General features: G+C 37.3%; 1 protein-coding gene across 2 annotated transcripts in view; it reads left to right on the top strand.

Moving 5' to 3' along the window:
• The window catches only part of NMT2 (N-myristoyltransferase 2), a 30,177-nt gene extending 13,912 nt beyond the window's left edge, over window positions 1–16,265 (top strand). The window contains exons 3-12 of one of the 2 annotated variants that reach the window (XM_067291750.1): window positions 299–443; window positions 2,884–3,002; window positions 3,099–3,190; window positions 3,296–3,412; window positions 4,086–4,256; window positions 5,403–5,511; window positions 9,480–9,650; window positions 12,399–12,566; window positions 15,258–15,395; window positions 15,597–16,265. In XM_067291750.1, the coding sequence (XP_067147851.1) occupies window positions 299–443; window positions 2,884–3,002; window positions 3,099–3,190; window positions 3,296–3,412; window positions 4,086–4,256; window positions 5,403–5,511; window positions 9,480–9,650; window positions 12,399–12,566; window positions 15,258–15,395; window positions 15,597–15,617 (1,251 nt within the window). In that variant the 3' untranslated portion in view covers window positions 15,618–16,265. The remainder of the gene's footprint in view (window positions 1–298; window positions 444–2,883; window positions 3,003–3,098; window positions 3,191–3,295; window positions 3,413–4,085; window positions 4,257–5,402; window positions 5,512–9,479; window positions 9,651–12,398; window positions 12,567–15,257; window positions 15,396–15,596) is intronic. The other variant, XM_067291751.1, reaches the window with a different exon arrangement.
• Window positions 16,266–17,134: the final 869 nt, after the last annotated feature.

Below are 17,134 nucleotides of genomic sequence, written 5' to 3'. Positions count from 1 at the left end.
GCATTATGATACTGGTACACTACCTTAATACTGCAGTATTTGTGTTACAAACACTGAAGTTTCATGGTTAAGTGCAAACACTTCTCAAAACTATTAAGTCTTTTGTGAAGCTGTCTGTCTGTTGCCCACCTATCTTCCACTCTCACGCCCCAAAAAGATGATACCTAAATTACCTGTGATGAGAAGAGAAAGGTATTTGAAATAATATGTAACAGTATAGTAAACAAACACGTTTGTACTGCTTGTTCAAGATAAACACAGTAAATAAGTCTCTTCTTTTGTTTGTCTCTGTGTGCAGAATCCAGCCATTCCAATGCAGAAGCTTCAGGACATCCAGAGAGCGATGGAGCTGCTCTCTGCATGCCAAGGCCCAGCAAAGAACATTGATGAGGCTACCAAACGTAAATACCAGTTTTGGGATACACAGCCTGTACCTAAACTTAGTAAGTTTAACTGGGCCTAGGCATAAGATCTGTCTTACTGACCGCTAAAGGAATGCATGCCAATTGTGTGGCATGTTCTAAAAAACAGATATGAAGTTGGACTGGATGCAGTAGAGTTCCTTAATCTTTTATGTTGTTTATATGGAATTCTTGATGTTCACTAGGCAAGTGCTTGCCCCCCAAAATGGTATGTAAGAAAACACAGTGTTAAAGAATCTCATTCTGATGTTCTGTATAAAAATAGAAAATATGCTATTGATAGCATTCCTTTATATATTTTAGGTCTTGAACAATAGAACCTAGAGGTCTTTTCCACTTCATGGAAAATAAGAACTCTATTAAATACTGACAAGAGGAAACTCTCCCCACCCCCACCATAGATGGATCTGCTTTTAGAGAGATAATGACTCTCCTGATGTAGGTTACACTGTTTTTCATGCAGGTTTAAGTGCATAATGGCACTTCTTATGCATGAACACTTTTACTGCTGTTTGTTCACTTGCTTCCTCCACAATATACAGTACCTGAAGACGTACTTTCTCTGAGTCCCTTCTCTGTTCTTAGTACCAATTGAGATGGCAAGGTGACCTCTCCTTGCCTTTAGTTTTGTAAGAAACTTGGCAGATGACTTTTTATACTGATCTGATCTCTGCATACACACAGTTGGTAATAGTCAGTCTCTGCTGGAGAAGACTGCTGCTGACTCTCTTGCTCTTTTTGAGTTGTTCTCTCCACCTTCTTTTTCCCCCTACATGTCTGCAAGTAAAGTTGTTCTAGTTCTTCCATGCCAAAGAAACTTGGGGACCCTGCAAATAGAGCAGTCTCAGCACAGTGGCTGTCCTCATTCTGTTCTGAAGGTTTGTCTACATGGCAGATGTTGATGTAGAATAAGCAGAAATAAGGTAGAGACTAAAGGACAGGAGCATTTTCCTCTGTCTCTCCATGGGCCAACATTTCACATTAATCCGTTTGTATAGCTTAATCCACAGCAATTCCATTTCCCCCGACTTCCTTGTATAGAGAAGTCCAGAGCAGAGTCCCTGATGTAGTGCTTTCTAGTGGAATGAACTGACCTGCTCTGGGTCTTCTCCATACAAACGCCCTCCATATAGCTTTGTAAACTAATGACAGTAATCATGCCTAGGCGGAGGAAGAGCCCAACCAAAAAAGTTGGTGTGCAGATCAAAAAATGCTCTGGCCGTGAGGAAACTTTTTCAGAGCTAGTTCAGGTGTCTGCCCTGCAGTTCCAGGAGTTCAGTTCAGGGTGGTCAATATATCCTAAAGCAGTTCTATAGACATGAGAGTCTGTCACCTGCCAGCCTGAAAGGATCAATAGATTAGTTCTAAAAATTATTTTTTAGGGCTGTTCAATAGAAATATGCTTTGTTGAATTTGGCTGATAGAGTTTCTGTTCAGCAGTATTTCTGAATCACTTCTTGATCCTGTTGTTGAATTTCTTTATTTATTTTATCTTTTTTCCTGACCTACTGAATGAACATACTGGAAAGTCTTCACTGTTTGATATGCTGGATATGTTCAGGTGGAAAAAAAAAGAATCTGTTGATTCAAGAAATGGCTATAGGGATCTTCATTAAACTTGCTTCAGAATCCATCTGCCTTCTAATTAAAGGCTGTTAGCAGTAAATCCTTTAATTTATAATATTAGGCCAAGTCTGCCATGTAGTGACAGTAGTATTTAGGTTGTTGGTGCTTCCAGAGTTTGCATACAGATGCTGGTAATGGTGGCCTGCTGTCCAGTTTGGAAGGCCATACTTATTTGTCAGGGTTGGCTGTCATTTGGCAAAAGTTAGTACTACCAAGGAACGAATGTTTGACAGCTGCCAAACGTTCCCACAGAAGAAGGGTTTCTGTTTGTTTAGTTGTTATATACTGAGGGACTGGGGTTTTAAAGTGAGGGAGGAGGAGAAAGCATGTTTTCTTGTAGAATTCTTGGAACAAGTTTCGTATTTCATCTGCAGCCTTTAAATGCCCTGGCTTTGTCATGCTACTGCTCCCAAGTAATCCTGTTGAGTTAGGTCTGTTCAAGTTAATTGGAAATAGGATCTGGACCATAGCTTGTGAACTATGAGTATACCATTTTTCTCATGGTGAGACTGTAGGTTTAATGGCTGGCTAAGTGCTGTGCGTATTTTAGTGTTCTGTGTTACAAAATACTGGGTATCAGCTGGGGTAGAGTAGCTCTTTGTCTGGATACAGATACTCTGAGGTAACGTTTACTTTGAATGTGATCTGTATGAATGAGAAGTAACGTAAAGTAGTATTACTAATTTTTAAAAGCTTCATGTTCATATTTCATAACTATTAGAAAACACATGATGTGAGTAAAATACAGTTTTGAGAACTGTCAAAAAAGCTAGCAATGTAACCCTTTTTTTTTTTTCTTTTCCCCCTCTCCTTTTTCCTCCTCCTTCCTTGAAAGATGAAGTTATTACTTCACATGGTGCAATTGAACCGGATAAGGACAACATCCGCCTAGAGCCATATTCTTTGCCACAAGGTTTTATGTGGGACACATTGGATCTTAGCAATGCTGAAGTTGTAAGTAAAACAATTTTCATGTGCCTAAAATCATTGAAATATATTCTGATTGATGTGTGTGGATAAATCTTTGGGTTTTTTCATGTGTGTTTTCAGCTGAAGGAATTATACACACTGTTAAATGAGAATTACGTAGAAGATGATGATAATATGTTTAGGTTTGATTATTCACCTGAATTTCTTCTGTGGTGAGTAGCAAGTTCCACATTCTGCTCTGGCTGGAGTGCAGAGAAGGGTGTTTTATTCCATCTTCTTAGGCAGTAATTTGTAATTATTTCTGTCATCAATTCTAGGGCGCTGCGTCCTCCAGGCTGGTTACCCCAATGGCATTGTGGAGTTAGAGTATCTTCAAACAAAAAACTGGTAGGATTTATAAGTGCCATCCCTGCAAACATTCGTATTTATGACAGGTAAAGTGCCCCATCACTTTTGTATTTGAACAAGAAAAACAACATGAAGTAAATCTTAAACTGGTATCCATTGCCATGGGGAATTTGCAAAGAAAAATACGCTCACTGACCATAAAGAGATAGAAGAATCCTTTGTAAATAGCAGAGAGGTTCCCCCCCCCCCCCAAAAAAAAAAAAAGCTTGTGAGCTCTTTACAATGAAGACCAATAATAGACATTTAAGGAATCTTCCTATTGATGGATGATACAGATAATGACATAGAATTTTCTGACCCAGCTGAAAAGTATTTGAAGGATAGCTAGTTGGCTGGACTTCCTTGGCCGGGTCTTTATACACGGACAATTGTAAAGTGATCAGAAATTGTGAAGTATTATGATACCACTTAGCATGTGCTTGGTTGCCATTCTGGATCTTAAAGAGAGCAGGTTAAGTCTTGGGAGAGCTCCAAAAAAGGAGTATTGCAAAAATTTTAGACACAGCTCACCTATTACAGTTTTCCTGTTTCGGTAGCGGTATCTTAGAATATTAGTATTTGCTGCAGATGTACTTTGTCACATATTTATTTTTACCTAGAATTCTTCTGTCACAACTTGGAGACCTAAAACAATGTAAAAGAAAATATGTGATGTGCAGTGTGGTTTTTTAACTCTTTCACTGTTTAAATTCCTTTCAGTGTGAAGAAAATGGTAGAAATCAATTTTCTCTGTGTCCATAAGAAATTGAGATCTAAACGGGTAGCACCTGTACTGATTCGGGAAATAACCAGAAGAGTAAACCTGGAAGGAATCTTTCAGGCTGTTTACACTGCTGGAGTGGTACTCCCCAAGCCAGTGGCCACATGCAGGTGACCTAGATGATGATCATAATAATACTGGTTCCTACAACAGTCATTTTAAAGAGCATTCTGCATCATTTGTCATAAACAATAAGAGCAAAAAGTTCAAAGAAACTGAATGTTCTGAACTTGACTCTAACCTAAAGGCCAGAGTGTGTGTGTGTGTTGGGGGTCCTTTTTTATTTTTTATTAATACAAAAAAGGGACAAAACATCTTCTCAAACCAAAATCTAATTTTAGGTTTATTTATTGTTCCTCAAATAGATTAATAGATACTTCTGTTAACCTTCTAGTGGAGGCTGTGGTAGCAATGACAGCATTGCATACCTGTGTTTTTCAAGCAACCTGTTTCCCTACTGGGACACTTCCTTGTTGACCTGATTGCTTGCCAAAGATGGCAGAGCATTTCTGGGAATTGTATGATTTACTTTCTTGAAACATTTTCATCTGTTCTGGAGAAAGGAGGACTTGATCTGTATTTGATAAAAATGGGGAAACTATCATGTCAGAAGAGGTGTATGTAATCAAGTATTTTTTTTTTTTGCTTGAAATAGGATTTATTTCTATTGTGAAGCATTCAATTTCAGCAGTATTAGCTCTCTATCCTTCTGTAGGATAGAGTACTCATCTATGAATCTTTTGATTTGAAATTGTGTTTTTTACCCATCAACATCAGAGATCCTATAAGTTTCTGTAGGGAAGGAGGTAAAAAAGCCATGTTGTCTTAGAGTAACCAGGGATGTTCTATTGCACAATGATGTCCTAAGACAAGGACCTTACAACAAACTACTTACACAAGTGAGCAGAGGGTCCTGTCTGTACAACAAAAATAATATTACCATGTAAGTAGGGTGAGATTGTCAGGGCTATGGCAAGCACTAAAATGTTTAGCCCCGTGATTACTCGTTTCGGTAATTAAAGCATTTTTTTAGAACCAAAATGCTGCGATTACAAGCATGTTTAAAAGGTATTGCTTTTGGATATAGCTTGTTTGTATTTTGATTACTCAAACCTCTTGTAGACATCAGAGCAGGCTTGGTTAGAAACCAGTTTTAAGGGACAGGGGGAACAGCAGTGTGAGAAAGTAAGGAAATGGATGCATATAAAATTGAAACTTAAAATACTACTTAATCTCATTATTAATCTTATTTCCAGGTATTGGCATCGATCACTGAACCCCAGAAAATTGGTAGAGGTGAAATTTTCACATTTGAGTAGAAATATGACTCTGCAAAGAACAATGAAGCTCTACAGACTTCCTGATGTAAGCAGTGTGTCTCCTAGAGAATCCCCACAGTTATTGTGAGGCCCAAAATAACCATCCATCTGTCTCTGACAGGACAAGCTCTTCTGTGAAAAGGCAGTGCTTGCAGGACATAGAAAAATATTTCTGGATGGAGAAAAAGACCATAAGGGCTATACTGAACAGAAGAGACTATTGCTGGAAGTGTAGATTTGTATCTCAAGAAAATGTAATATGTTAACCCCCAAACCTTTAAAAAGAAAGGAAAAAAAAACCCAAAACAGAAACCTTGACTCTATAAACATTTGGAATAGAGTTGAAGATACGTAGGATTATTCTAGGTATGATTAATGTGGTAAAAGATGATTTAAAGTAGAAAATTAATGCTACATATCTTAAAATTCTCAGGAAAGTCTATCTGAAAATTAGTTGAATACCATGGGATTGGTTATATCCACGTTAGCTTACAGCTCTACCTGTTCTGTCAGAAAATGTTCCTTTGCGATGAGCAGGCTCAGCGGAAGCCACCTCAGAAAGTTGGGTACCGTTTATTTGCTTGGTCTGGCCAAAAAAAAATATGTGCTGGCATACCTAGGATAGTTAAAAATATTTTTTCCACATTTGAGCTAATAGCTAGGCTGGCAAAAAGCCTTAGGATGCATTTCCTTGACAGGGCAAACCATTGGAAGGGACACTGCCGCAGTCTCACTCCTTGTCCTTGCTCCTTCCCATGCACTGGTATTGGCAGCCACGTGGTTTCGTGATGAGCCAGTTCAAGCACCTAAACCTGCAAGATACAGTGAATCCTTTTGTGCCAGTTGAAGATCCCTGGACTGGGGTTATCCTTGAATGAGATGAGTACCAGTGCTGGGGCAAGGCTTAGGGGAGGAATAGAAGAACGGGGGAAATAGGGTGGGTTGACAGCACAGCTGAATTGTGTCGGCTGTATTGTCATGGAGCTGCGTCGATAGGGTAGTCTGAGGTGTACTGTTTAAAAAAAAAAAAAAAATCTTATGGCTGTAATAGCCTACAGAAGCTAGTCTGAGCTATGTATTTGAAAACAACTTCTTTGCTTGTAAAAGCTGCTTTTCTATTTGAAAGGATCACAGGCTCTCCTTTACCTGAGCCATATTAGTAAACCTCTCTTACATGAACAAACCTTCCCTTTACTCTCTACAGAAGAACTTATGCCCTCTCTTCCCCCTCTCCCTGCCCAGTACTTTGTAATGATTTGTCTGCCTTTGGAGAACTGTGTCAATTGGTTATATTTAGCTTGATGCTGTAGGCTCTCTTGTTACTGGTATATTTGAGTAATACGCTAAGCCCTCTGCAGTCGAAATCCCACGCCAGGCTTGGGCTGCGCTCTGCTGCTGCTAGTGATCTGCGTTTCCCGGGCTGCCTGCCTGCTACCTGTGCCTGTACAGCCTGCACCTTCTCCCTTGCGTGCAGGGCAGCAGGTTTCAGAGCTTAAGAATTAATAACCAAATTAATTAGTTCTTAATCTTGGAGAACTAAATATAGCTTTTGTCAAATCTAAAGCCATTTTTAATAGTCTAAAAGTCCAGTAGACAATTCCAAGTAAAGGTTTTGGTAGCAAATGTACTACTGTTTCTCATGGAAACAATACAGGAAAAGAATAGTTCACCTTGTGTACCTTATTCTGTTTATAGTTCAAAATGTATAACTGGCAGGAAATCATTAGAAACCACCAACAGTTGTATGCTGATCATCTTCCTAAATCATAAAACTCAGATTTCAACAGAAAAATGAATTATGGAACATAAGTAATACATCATACCCACTAAAGAAAAAGCAGCTAGAGAAAACATTCTACACAGATATGCACATAGAAAATAGTTTTAAAGTTGAATTTTCTAAAAGATCCAAGTGACTTAGGGGTCCACATGCCTCAGTTGTTTGTTCATTTTTTAGGCGGGGAATTGGGACTTTCTCCCATGGAAAATAAAGACAGTTTCATCTTTGTGCTAAAGTTTTTTCTGTTAAGCTTTTGTGCTTTTGGAGTTGTTTTTTTTCCTAAGTAAGGGCTTAAGTGCTTTTGAGAATCTTTATCCTCAGTCTTAGGCTGTTATCATAAACAGTTCTGTCACACAGACTGGTTCATTCAGGCCAAAGTGTCCTAAAACAAAAGCTTTTTCATTTCCTAACTACCACCTTAATGTCCCTCAGCACCCAAACACTGTTTCTTGCATTCTAACCTCTTTTCTTAAAGTCCTTGGAATATCATTGCCACTGGGAGCTCATCTCCCTTTTAGAGAAATTAATCATTCCTTATTACACGTACAGTCTGAACTACAAAGGTTTTCAGAAATAGTAAAGAAAATAGTGTAATTAAATAATAAAATATCACCCTGACTGAGATTTTGTGGAAGGCTATGTTTGTGAATGTGTTTAAAGATATGAAAAACAAAGCATTTCTAAGAGCAAGAACTTTTCCAAACGGGATAAAATTTGGCTGTGTTTAGAATAAGGACAGAATGTATTTGGTTTTGTATCTTTTCTTCTTCTGACTGAATCTGCCCCATTGTTGAGCTCCTGAGCTAGGATGCCGACATTGATACTTGCTCAATGCTGCTTGATGGTAGAGCGGAGAAATAAAAGTTTATATCAGATCGGTACACTTGTTCTCACTTCTGGGACTGCTTGTGGCCATTCTGAGAGTTGCTGGGGGATAAAGCTGTTCCAGCCGAGCTGTTGCTTCTCCCCTTGTGCTCCGGTGTACGGCTCGAAGAGGGGAGGTTTGGAGGAAGCAGAAATTGACTTTCATATTGTAGTTCCTAAGGAGGTTAGGAACTAAATATAGTATAGGAAGCATCGTGCTAACATGTCAGGTGAAAACCCTTATGGATTCAGGACACTTAAAAGTCTAAAAGACACACTGTTGTGGAGAGAGTCCATAATCCGAGGCTGCTCAGAAAAGTAGCAAGACAAAAATATAATACGCAGTAGAGAACTGCGGCAAAAAATGCCTTGATTTTTCATTTGGAGGCTGACTCCCAGAGTATGTGAATAAATACCACTTCCCCCCCCGCAGTTTCTTTTGAGCAGGGCATAATCAGCTACACTAATTTCAGATTTCCAGTAATCAAATCGCTACCTTGCTGCTCACTGGAATTGACTTTGCCATGATTAACGTGTGGCTTACCCAAGCACATGGCTTGGACAAATGAAGCAGGACAAATGAGCTCTGAAAGAGAACAGGGCTTTGTCTCTCTAAAGGAAATATTTAGGAAAGCTATCAGAAATTGGGGGAAAAACTTTAATCATATTTTATTTGTTTAAACATTAATCGCATAGTACTGGAAAGATATTTTTTCCCTTCTGATTACATTACTCATTAAAATACTTCAACTTTTTAATTTCAGGAAGCTGCAAGTTAAGAGAGGCTTTCTTGTTAACAGCAGTTGTGTCTGTATAGAAAGTTGAGTCAGCAAGGGAGTTTGCAAGCTGGAATTTTTTGTTAAATGATTTCTAATTAAACATCAGCAGACTTTGGTTCCTACCTTGGCTTTAATTTTTGCGTGTTTGAATCACACATTTTTTGTCTTCAGATTAGCTTCTGATATATAGATTGCTTTATGTTTTGTTTCTATATCTGGGCTCTAGGTAATTTAGAAAAACGATAAGAAATAGACTGACCTAAAAATAATAAAAAAAAAGAATACAAGATGTGTGAAGTCTAGGCTGTTGGCAATATCATCTCTTCCTCTGGAGAAATGAAGTAGTTCCAATAATGGAATAGAAAGATTGAAGTGCCCCAGACTGTCTCAATAATTAGAAGAGAGATAATTCTGATTGAAAGCAGTTTGTAAAATAGCATAATGAATTAGGTGGCTGGGGTAAAATAGGCTAATAATGAATGCATTATAGCATGTGGAGAGCAAGCACTCTGCAACCTACTTCCAGCCTTTGCAGTGTATACAGTTTGCCTTTCAAAATCTTAATTTTTTTTCTTTTTTTGTTACAATAAGGCCACAAAGACTTCAGGTTTGAGACCAATGGAACAAAAAGATACTAAAGCAGTGCAAGAACTAATCAACACTTACTTGAAGCAGTTTAATCTTGCTCCTGTAATGGATGAAGAAGAGGTAGCCCATTGGTTCCTGCCTCGGGATCACATTATTGACACCTTTGTAGTAGAGGTAAAACACTCCTGAACTACCTCAAGGATGTATATGTGAATGCTTTTAATGAAAGGTCATATCAACATCAAGTTTTTGAAATGCAGACAATATGAAAAATGTACTATGGAATTTGGTATCAGGATTTCAAGTTTTGTTCTTTGTATTGCATGTTCTAATGTTCTGATCACAAGAAAATGCTTGCTTGGGTGTGATAAACTGCAGCACTCTTATAATAGGATACTTTAAAGAAGAATTTTGAAATCTCAAATTTTTGCCATCTTGGAAGTATTCCGGGGGGGGAGTGCATTCCTTCCTTGGTCTTCAAATCTGCTTTCCTAAGGAAAAATGATACAATGACTGAGATGAGGATTTAGTTTGAATTCAGTATCATTCCCTCAGGTGTCAGATAAGTTTCTGCCATAAGCTGGTTCAAATTTTTTTAACTGTTTCAAAACCAGTTTTAGGGGCATCTGCTAATGTGGGAGTTATGGTTTGTCATTGTCTGCTTCAGTAAAATATCCTCTCCCCCACCCAGTAAAAGTGTGTGAGTGTGTGTGTGTGTGTGTGTGTGTGTGTGTGTATATACACATACATATATATACATACACACACGTGTGTGTGTGTATGTATATACATATAAAAAACAATGCATATGCCTGTGTGTTTGTGTGTGTATATATATATTTATAAAATACATTTATAAGAGGAAGATAAAAGTCAATACCCCTTGCTGCTGTTGTGGATTGGTGTCAGCTAGGAGCTAATTCTCTCTGGTTCCTCAGTGATAACCTTTGTCCGCTAACAAGATGGAGAGCATCTGTTTCTTCCTCCTGCCTTCTGAGTTATGGTCACAACGCTTCTTGCAAAATAAGCAGTACAGGAATAGATTAGCATTTGGATTAGAAAACTCCAAGGTGTGACAGGAGGTAGCTGTGATAAAGCTAGTAGAGAAAGGTATGTTCTTCCCTTTGAGTCAACGCTAAATCATCTTAGACATGTTCAGATAGTGTATTACTTTTTTTAAAGTGACAAGATCATTTTAAAATGATCAACACTAAAATTATTAAACATATGAACTCCTTGCAGAAGCTGCAGGTTATGAAGTTCAGTGTTCCCACACTGCAGCCTGAATTTGTTCAAGAGTCTCAGCTGAATTTAGAAACTTACTGCTGCTGGAGATAAGAAGTGCAGCCCATCTGTCCTTGTTCTCCACACTTACTTTTTCATGTACTTCGCAGTGCAGGGGGTCTAGTGCTCATTGGACTCTTCCATGGACTAATTTAATGCATTAACCCTCCTCCCACCCCACCTTTGCTCCCCTGGTTGAGTTTTGACTAGGTTAATGACTTGAACCCCAGAAGCTTACAGAAGAGTCCACAAGCACCAGAATTAGCCTGGGGGACAGGATGATTTAATTTTGACAGTGCCATTTTAAATGAACAACATAGTCCTCACTTACTTGTTTTATGCTGGCTTTTGGACTAGATTTTCCCTATATTAAATTTAGGTTTGTTAGTGCTTAAAATCCTTTTAAGATCGATACAACCTGAAGAAATTACTGTGAAGTTTTTAGAAGTCATCTCTGAAATGCACAGAGCTAAAACATTTGTTTTGTAGAATATTCAAAATTTTGATAACACACATCACCTTAAAATATTTCAAAAATGATTTTTGAAATAATGTTTTCCTCACCCTTACTGAATTTAGTGAGTGACTTAGTGTTTTCTGTTACTTGTAGTTAGTTCATCTCTACTCCAAAACCTGTGCTGCACCAAGACAATTGCTTTTTTTGTGTGTGATGAGTTCTTGCTTTTATTTCTTACTGTATAACTACTGTCAATTTAAGGCTCCATGTAAAGTTCTTCACTGGAGTCAAAATAGCGGGCACCAGTCATTCAAAAAAAAAAAAGGAAAGAAAGAAAGAAAAGGAAAGAAAACAAGAAAAAGCATTAAAAGCTTTTGTACGTCTCCTTTGCCAGTCTTCCTGGAGAAATTAGGAGATTGAATCAGAACAGGAAGAGTGAAAATCTGAGTAGTTTTTTGTGCTCAACGGATCAGCCATAACCTGTGTTATAACTTATTTCCCATTGCCTGCTAACCTACACTCTTGAACATGGTTAAACTTCATTAGGTTTATGAACTGTTGCTAAAGTTTCTGTATGCTATTTTAGATTTTTATGTAAATGCCTTTTTTTGATGACCAGTCCCCTTCTTAGAATTTTGGTGTCTAGCAAATGGCTTGTGCTTGTTGATTGTTAATCACTAGAGCCGATTTTAACTTTTTTTTCTTTACAAGTTAGACTAAAATCTCTTTTTACATGATTTTTATAAACTTGAGAAAACTTTTCCTCAATGTGAGCTTTCTCAGATTAAAAAAAAAATCTTTGAAGACTAGCTTCAACTGGAATATTTTTTCTATACTTTTTTCTGTTTTTTGGAAGTGTGCTTCATTAGCTTTGTTTATAGCAGGACAAGTTTGGGAAATAAACTGAAAAAATGCTTTGGCAACTGTTCACTAAAATGTTATTGATGTAATAGATCAGAAAAGGAAATGAATGTTTAGATTTTTCCAAAATGACCATTTTAGGCTTAAGTCTCACCTTGATATATATATCCTGGTCAAGATATCCAATAATTAGCCAAGATTGCCTGTATGCCACAATATTTACTGTGTGCAAAACTGTGCTGCATTTACCACTTATCTTCTCTAGAACTACTATGTTAGCCTAACCAGTTATTTCTTATTAATTGACTATTATTTTGTAGGGCTCAAATGGTATTTTAACAGACTTCCTGAGTTTCTACACATTACCTTCAACGGTGATGCACCATCCTGTTCATAAAAGCCTCAAAGCTGCCTATTCCTTCTACAATATTCATACAGAGACCCCCCTCTTGGACTTAATGAATGATGCACTCATTATAGCTAAATTGGTAAGCATTTTTTCCTCTTCTGCTTCTTTCTTTCCAGCATCCTCAGGGGAAGAGGAGGGGATAAGTGATAGCAATTTATGGATTCTGTTCTATTTTCTTTTACTGTTACAGTTATGAGTGCATTTGATGAGACCTATGTATTATATTCAGATATAAAACACTACACTTGTTTTCTCCTTTTGATTTTGAGTGTTGTTAGGGAATGACAAATGTTTGAAGATCAAGTGTTTGCAATTGCTTGAACTGTGTAAAGAACCAAGACCATACTGGTGACTGTATTCATTCAGTATCAGAAGAATGGAAAGTATCCCTAAAATAGTTCCCCTTGGATAAGTTAATAAGTTCTACTATATATTTTAAACTTTTTTTTTTATTTCTGCTAAATGGAAAAGTTTATTTGTGCTCAAAGTTTTATCATTTTATCTTGTTACTAGCTGATAGCTATGAAGCTATGTAGATGATGTCATAACTTTTAAGCACGCTTTCATGCACGGACTTACACTGATACATGATTTAGTTAAATGGAAGAGAAGAGACTATAAATGAAGTCTGAAAGGATTTCGCAGGAGACAGGACTTGAATTTCAAGGGAATTCTAAGAGTTTCAGGCACTCTGATGCTAAACTAATGCTTAACCCTTAATCACCAGGGATTCTTAGGAGGGTGGTGCAGACACTGTGGCAGTGTAGTCAGTGGTGCAGAGCTATGCAGACTTTCAAAGGTATTAAAATATATGAAGGTACAGTTTAATTTTCGCAAGTGCCTAAAAATCTAATGCTTTTATTAAAAGTCAAAGTGAAAGAAATAAATTTTGGTCTCCATTTGAATGGGAGGGGGTTGAAGTGACTGACCACTCAGTAGGCCACCAATGGGATGGGTAAAGAAACAGTTCTGTAGTCTAATCACAAGGCTTCCTTACTTTCCTATAGCCACATTTCTCTCTGGATGTGATGTACGATTCTTTTCTTTTGGATGGATTGTTGTGTAGTCAGGATACTGGGATTTAGATGCCTGTGGATTTCCAGAGTACCTGTGAGGCCTGTCTGCATCGTTAGATACCTAATTACGTTTGCAGGTCTGGCATTTGGACCTTTAGATGAGGAGAGAGAGGTGAGGTAAAAGAAGAGAAATGATAAATGCACTCCTAATCGTAGCTTTTTGTTTACATATATTCTTTGGAAGTAAAAGTGTAGAAAGTAATAATGTGAGGTATTTGGGGGATGCAACTCAGTAAATTGCTTTTAGTTTGAATGTTCGTTTAATGATGACTTTACTTTCAAACTGGAGTATATGTATTTAGCCAGAACTAAGTCAGGTAAAATCTTAGCTATTGTACGGCAAAATGCCTGACTTCCAAGGCAAAATCCAAAATTCAGAGTTATGCACTTATGTTCCATATAGCTGCATGGAGAGAGTGGAGCATTGCAGCAGGATAATCTCAAAAAAACCTCATGTATTTTGTTGCTGAAGCTGACACTAATTTTCCAGATCTAATCCTTGCTGCCTTATTTGTCTTATTCTACATGTTTTTCACAGCACATTTAGCTATGTTCATCTGCACACAGAATGATCTTTGCGTAAGGTAGTGGGGATCCTTAGTAAACTCACTATCTGTCTGTGCTTGTGGCTTTTTCTTTTAAATAGGTCCTAAATCAACAGAGAGCTTAAAATGCTCTTTAAGCAGTTTGTTTACAAGAAGTTGACTTTTCTTACCCTCCTGTTTTCTGATACGGGGTGCTTATTTAGAAAAAAAAAAATAGATCTAGTTTTTATGCTGAGTAAAGAATGTTCTTTACCATCTTCTTGTGCTTCAGTAACTGAGCATTCTTGTTTTGTAACTAATAATTATTTTTATACTGGAGTATAGTAAGCCATGCTGGTGCCCTGCCGTGGCGCTGTTAGAACGCCAAGATCTTAGGTCAGACTTCCTTGCAGTTAATTGCAGATAAAAGGGCTGCTATATCCAGATGCCCAAGCAAATTCAGCTATAGCAGTCCTCCCATACATGATAATTGGCACTGGGATGACTTAACTGATGTTGTTATTATGTCATTTTTTAGGAGTTCACAGTGAGTTGGGATTTTTGTGTGTTTGTGTTGCAGTGCAAAATCCTGAGATTAGTTTGGCTGTGTGGATGTTCTGAGAGTGAAATGGCTCTTTGAGTAGTGGATTTGGGAGGTTGATGAGTTGGAAGCGATTGCATGATTAATGGAGAGAGCCACATGTGAAAGATTAGACTTCTGAAGATAGTGACATTTTAGAAGAGGCTCAAGTTATAAAAATGTAATGCTTAACAGAATGATAAATGACTGAAAAACACCATAAGATGTATTTATGCAGCTTCAGCTAGAATAGGTCATGTGTGTCGCACACGGTATGTGACTGTATGAAAAATGCATGTCCATACAGATAAAATAATGGATAATGGTTTAGGGACTCTCTTCAGACCTTTTCCCCTGAAAGTGACTTTAACATTTCTACCCTTTTGGACATAACCTTCAAGCAAAGTTCTGCCCTGTGCTTTACTTTGTATCAGGGAAATTTGTTTTCTGTGTGCCTAACTAAAAGGTAAAACTTATTCTCATGTCTTTTTCACTTAATTAGATTAGTTTCTTGGATACTTTTACACCACTGATTGTGTATCATTTAGAATTTTAAAAGTAAAATTTAAATAATGTTTTGCTATTGCCAGAAAGGATTTGATGTGTTCAATGCACTAGACTTGATGGAAAATAAAACATTCCTGGAAAAACTCAAGTTTGGGATTGGAGATGGCAATTTGCAGTATTATTTGTACAACTGGAGGTGTCCTGGCATGGAATCTGAAAAGGTAAGAGAAAAAAGAGCTCTGAACTCCGTTAGATATAATAATACATTCATCTACATTGGCCAAAAGGGACAGAAGTCTTAAAATACATATATTTTTTTAATTGGATAAATTTAAGATCCATAATTCAGGTGCAGAAAACTACTAATAATTAGATTTATTGCCATAATTAAACTAAAAAACTATGTTTTTCTTCTTCTTTAGGTTGGTCTTGTATTACAATGAGGACATTTGTGTTCCTAGAACTCTGAGGTCATTGTTTCAGTTAATTTGATCTCCATAACAACTCTTGGAATGGTATTGTTCAAGAGGAGTAAAAGCACAACGTCAGTGATACTGAAATAGTCCATTAAACCTGAACAATGAAGAAATACATATGCGACCAAATTTATGCATTTTCAGATAGATCAGAAGGTCCATGAAACACTTTTATTGTCCATGAAAAGAATAAAAGCACATTCATTTAAGTTTCAAAGCTTAGCTTGCACCTTGATGAGAAGAAGGTATTTTTTTTCCACTCTGTAGAAAAGACTGTTTTGTACAAACTGAACTTCAGTGGTGGATTAGGGTACAAAAATATTTGCTATTATGTGGATGAACTGCTGCATTTCTATTTATTAAGTGGTGGTGTATGTTTGTCAGTGTAACAGAATGAAGGATACAAACTTGAGTATCTTTGCTTATTTACTTCACGTGGATATCATCATTTGGGGGAAAATCATGAAGTATGATACGTTTGTAGCTCTATGAAAGTCCTGGATGTTTTTGTAACTGGAGCAGTATGACAATGTACTGGTTTAACTAGTGCATTTATTTCTCCATAAGCAACGCTGCCAAATCAATAAAAATACAGATTTGTACTTTGATCTTCAATAGATCAGTGGATTGATTTAACAGTATCGCACTGTTCAGTGCAGGTGTTATCTATGTTGCCGGAATGATTATACATTACTGTACTTAATTTACAGTTGTGGCACAAAAACTTAGTTTTTCCTCAGTAGATTAACATCAGCCTGTGTGTAAAACTAAGAATTTTAGTAGTGCTATCAGGATATTTATAGTTTGAATGTTTTCAATGCTTCTGCAAAATTGCACATATTCCTTTGTCTACTTTGATCTCCTATGAAGTCTGTAATTCTAATGAAAAGTATCTTGTGTAAATAAGTATTCATAAATTGTTCCTGGAAGTGTTTTTATCCTGACTTTGGAACAAGAAGTTTGCTATATATGTGACTGGTAAGCAATCCTCAGTCCTTGGAAGTCTGTGTACTGCTCTTCCTGACATGTCAGAGGGCTGATCTTTTGTTGTTGAGGGAGAGCTGTTTTAATTCCCTCATGAATGCTCAGCAACCAGAATGGCTTCTGAAGCACTTTATATACATTCCAGCACAGTGTTGTAGTTAGATATGATCGCAGTTCTTTCGATTTACGTGTGCTGCAGTAATACAAGCACCAAGAAGATCAGCAGTGAGAAACTGTTGTAGCTGAAAAGTGCCAAATTGTGGTAGTGAAGCCTCTGTGCTGTGAGCATATTTTGAATGTGACTTGACTATCTCATGAAATGCAAATGTCTAAACTTTCCTTTTAAACATGCCTGTAATTTTGACAGCAAGTTTTGCTGAAAGTCAAATTCTGGAACTTAAAGCATCAATGTAGATGAAGATAAATTTGTCTGTTCTTCCTAACTGTGCTGGCCCTACCCACCTCCTTACAGCATTTTTTATTCCATTTTATTCCTCCCT

Source organism: Apteryx mantelli, chromosome 2 (assembly GCF_036417845.1).
Source record: "Apteryx mantelli isolate bAptMan1 chromosome 2, bAptMan1.hap1, whole genome shotgun sequence".
In the NCBI taxonomy this organism is placed as follows: domain Eukaryota; kingdom Metazoa; phylum Chordata; class Aves; order Apterygiformes; family Apterygidae; genus Apteryx; species Apteryx mantelli.
The sequence above is the reverse complement of the archived record's forward strand: the minus strand, read 5'-3'. Positions and strand labels throughout refer to the sequence as shown.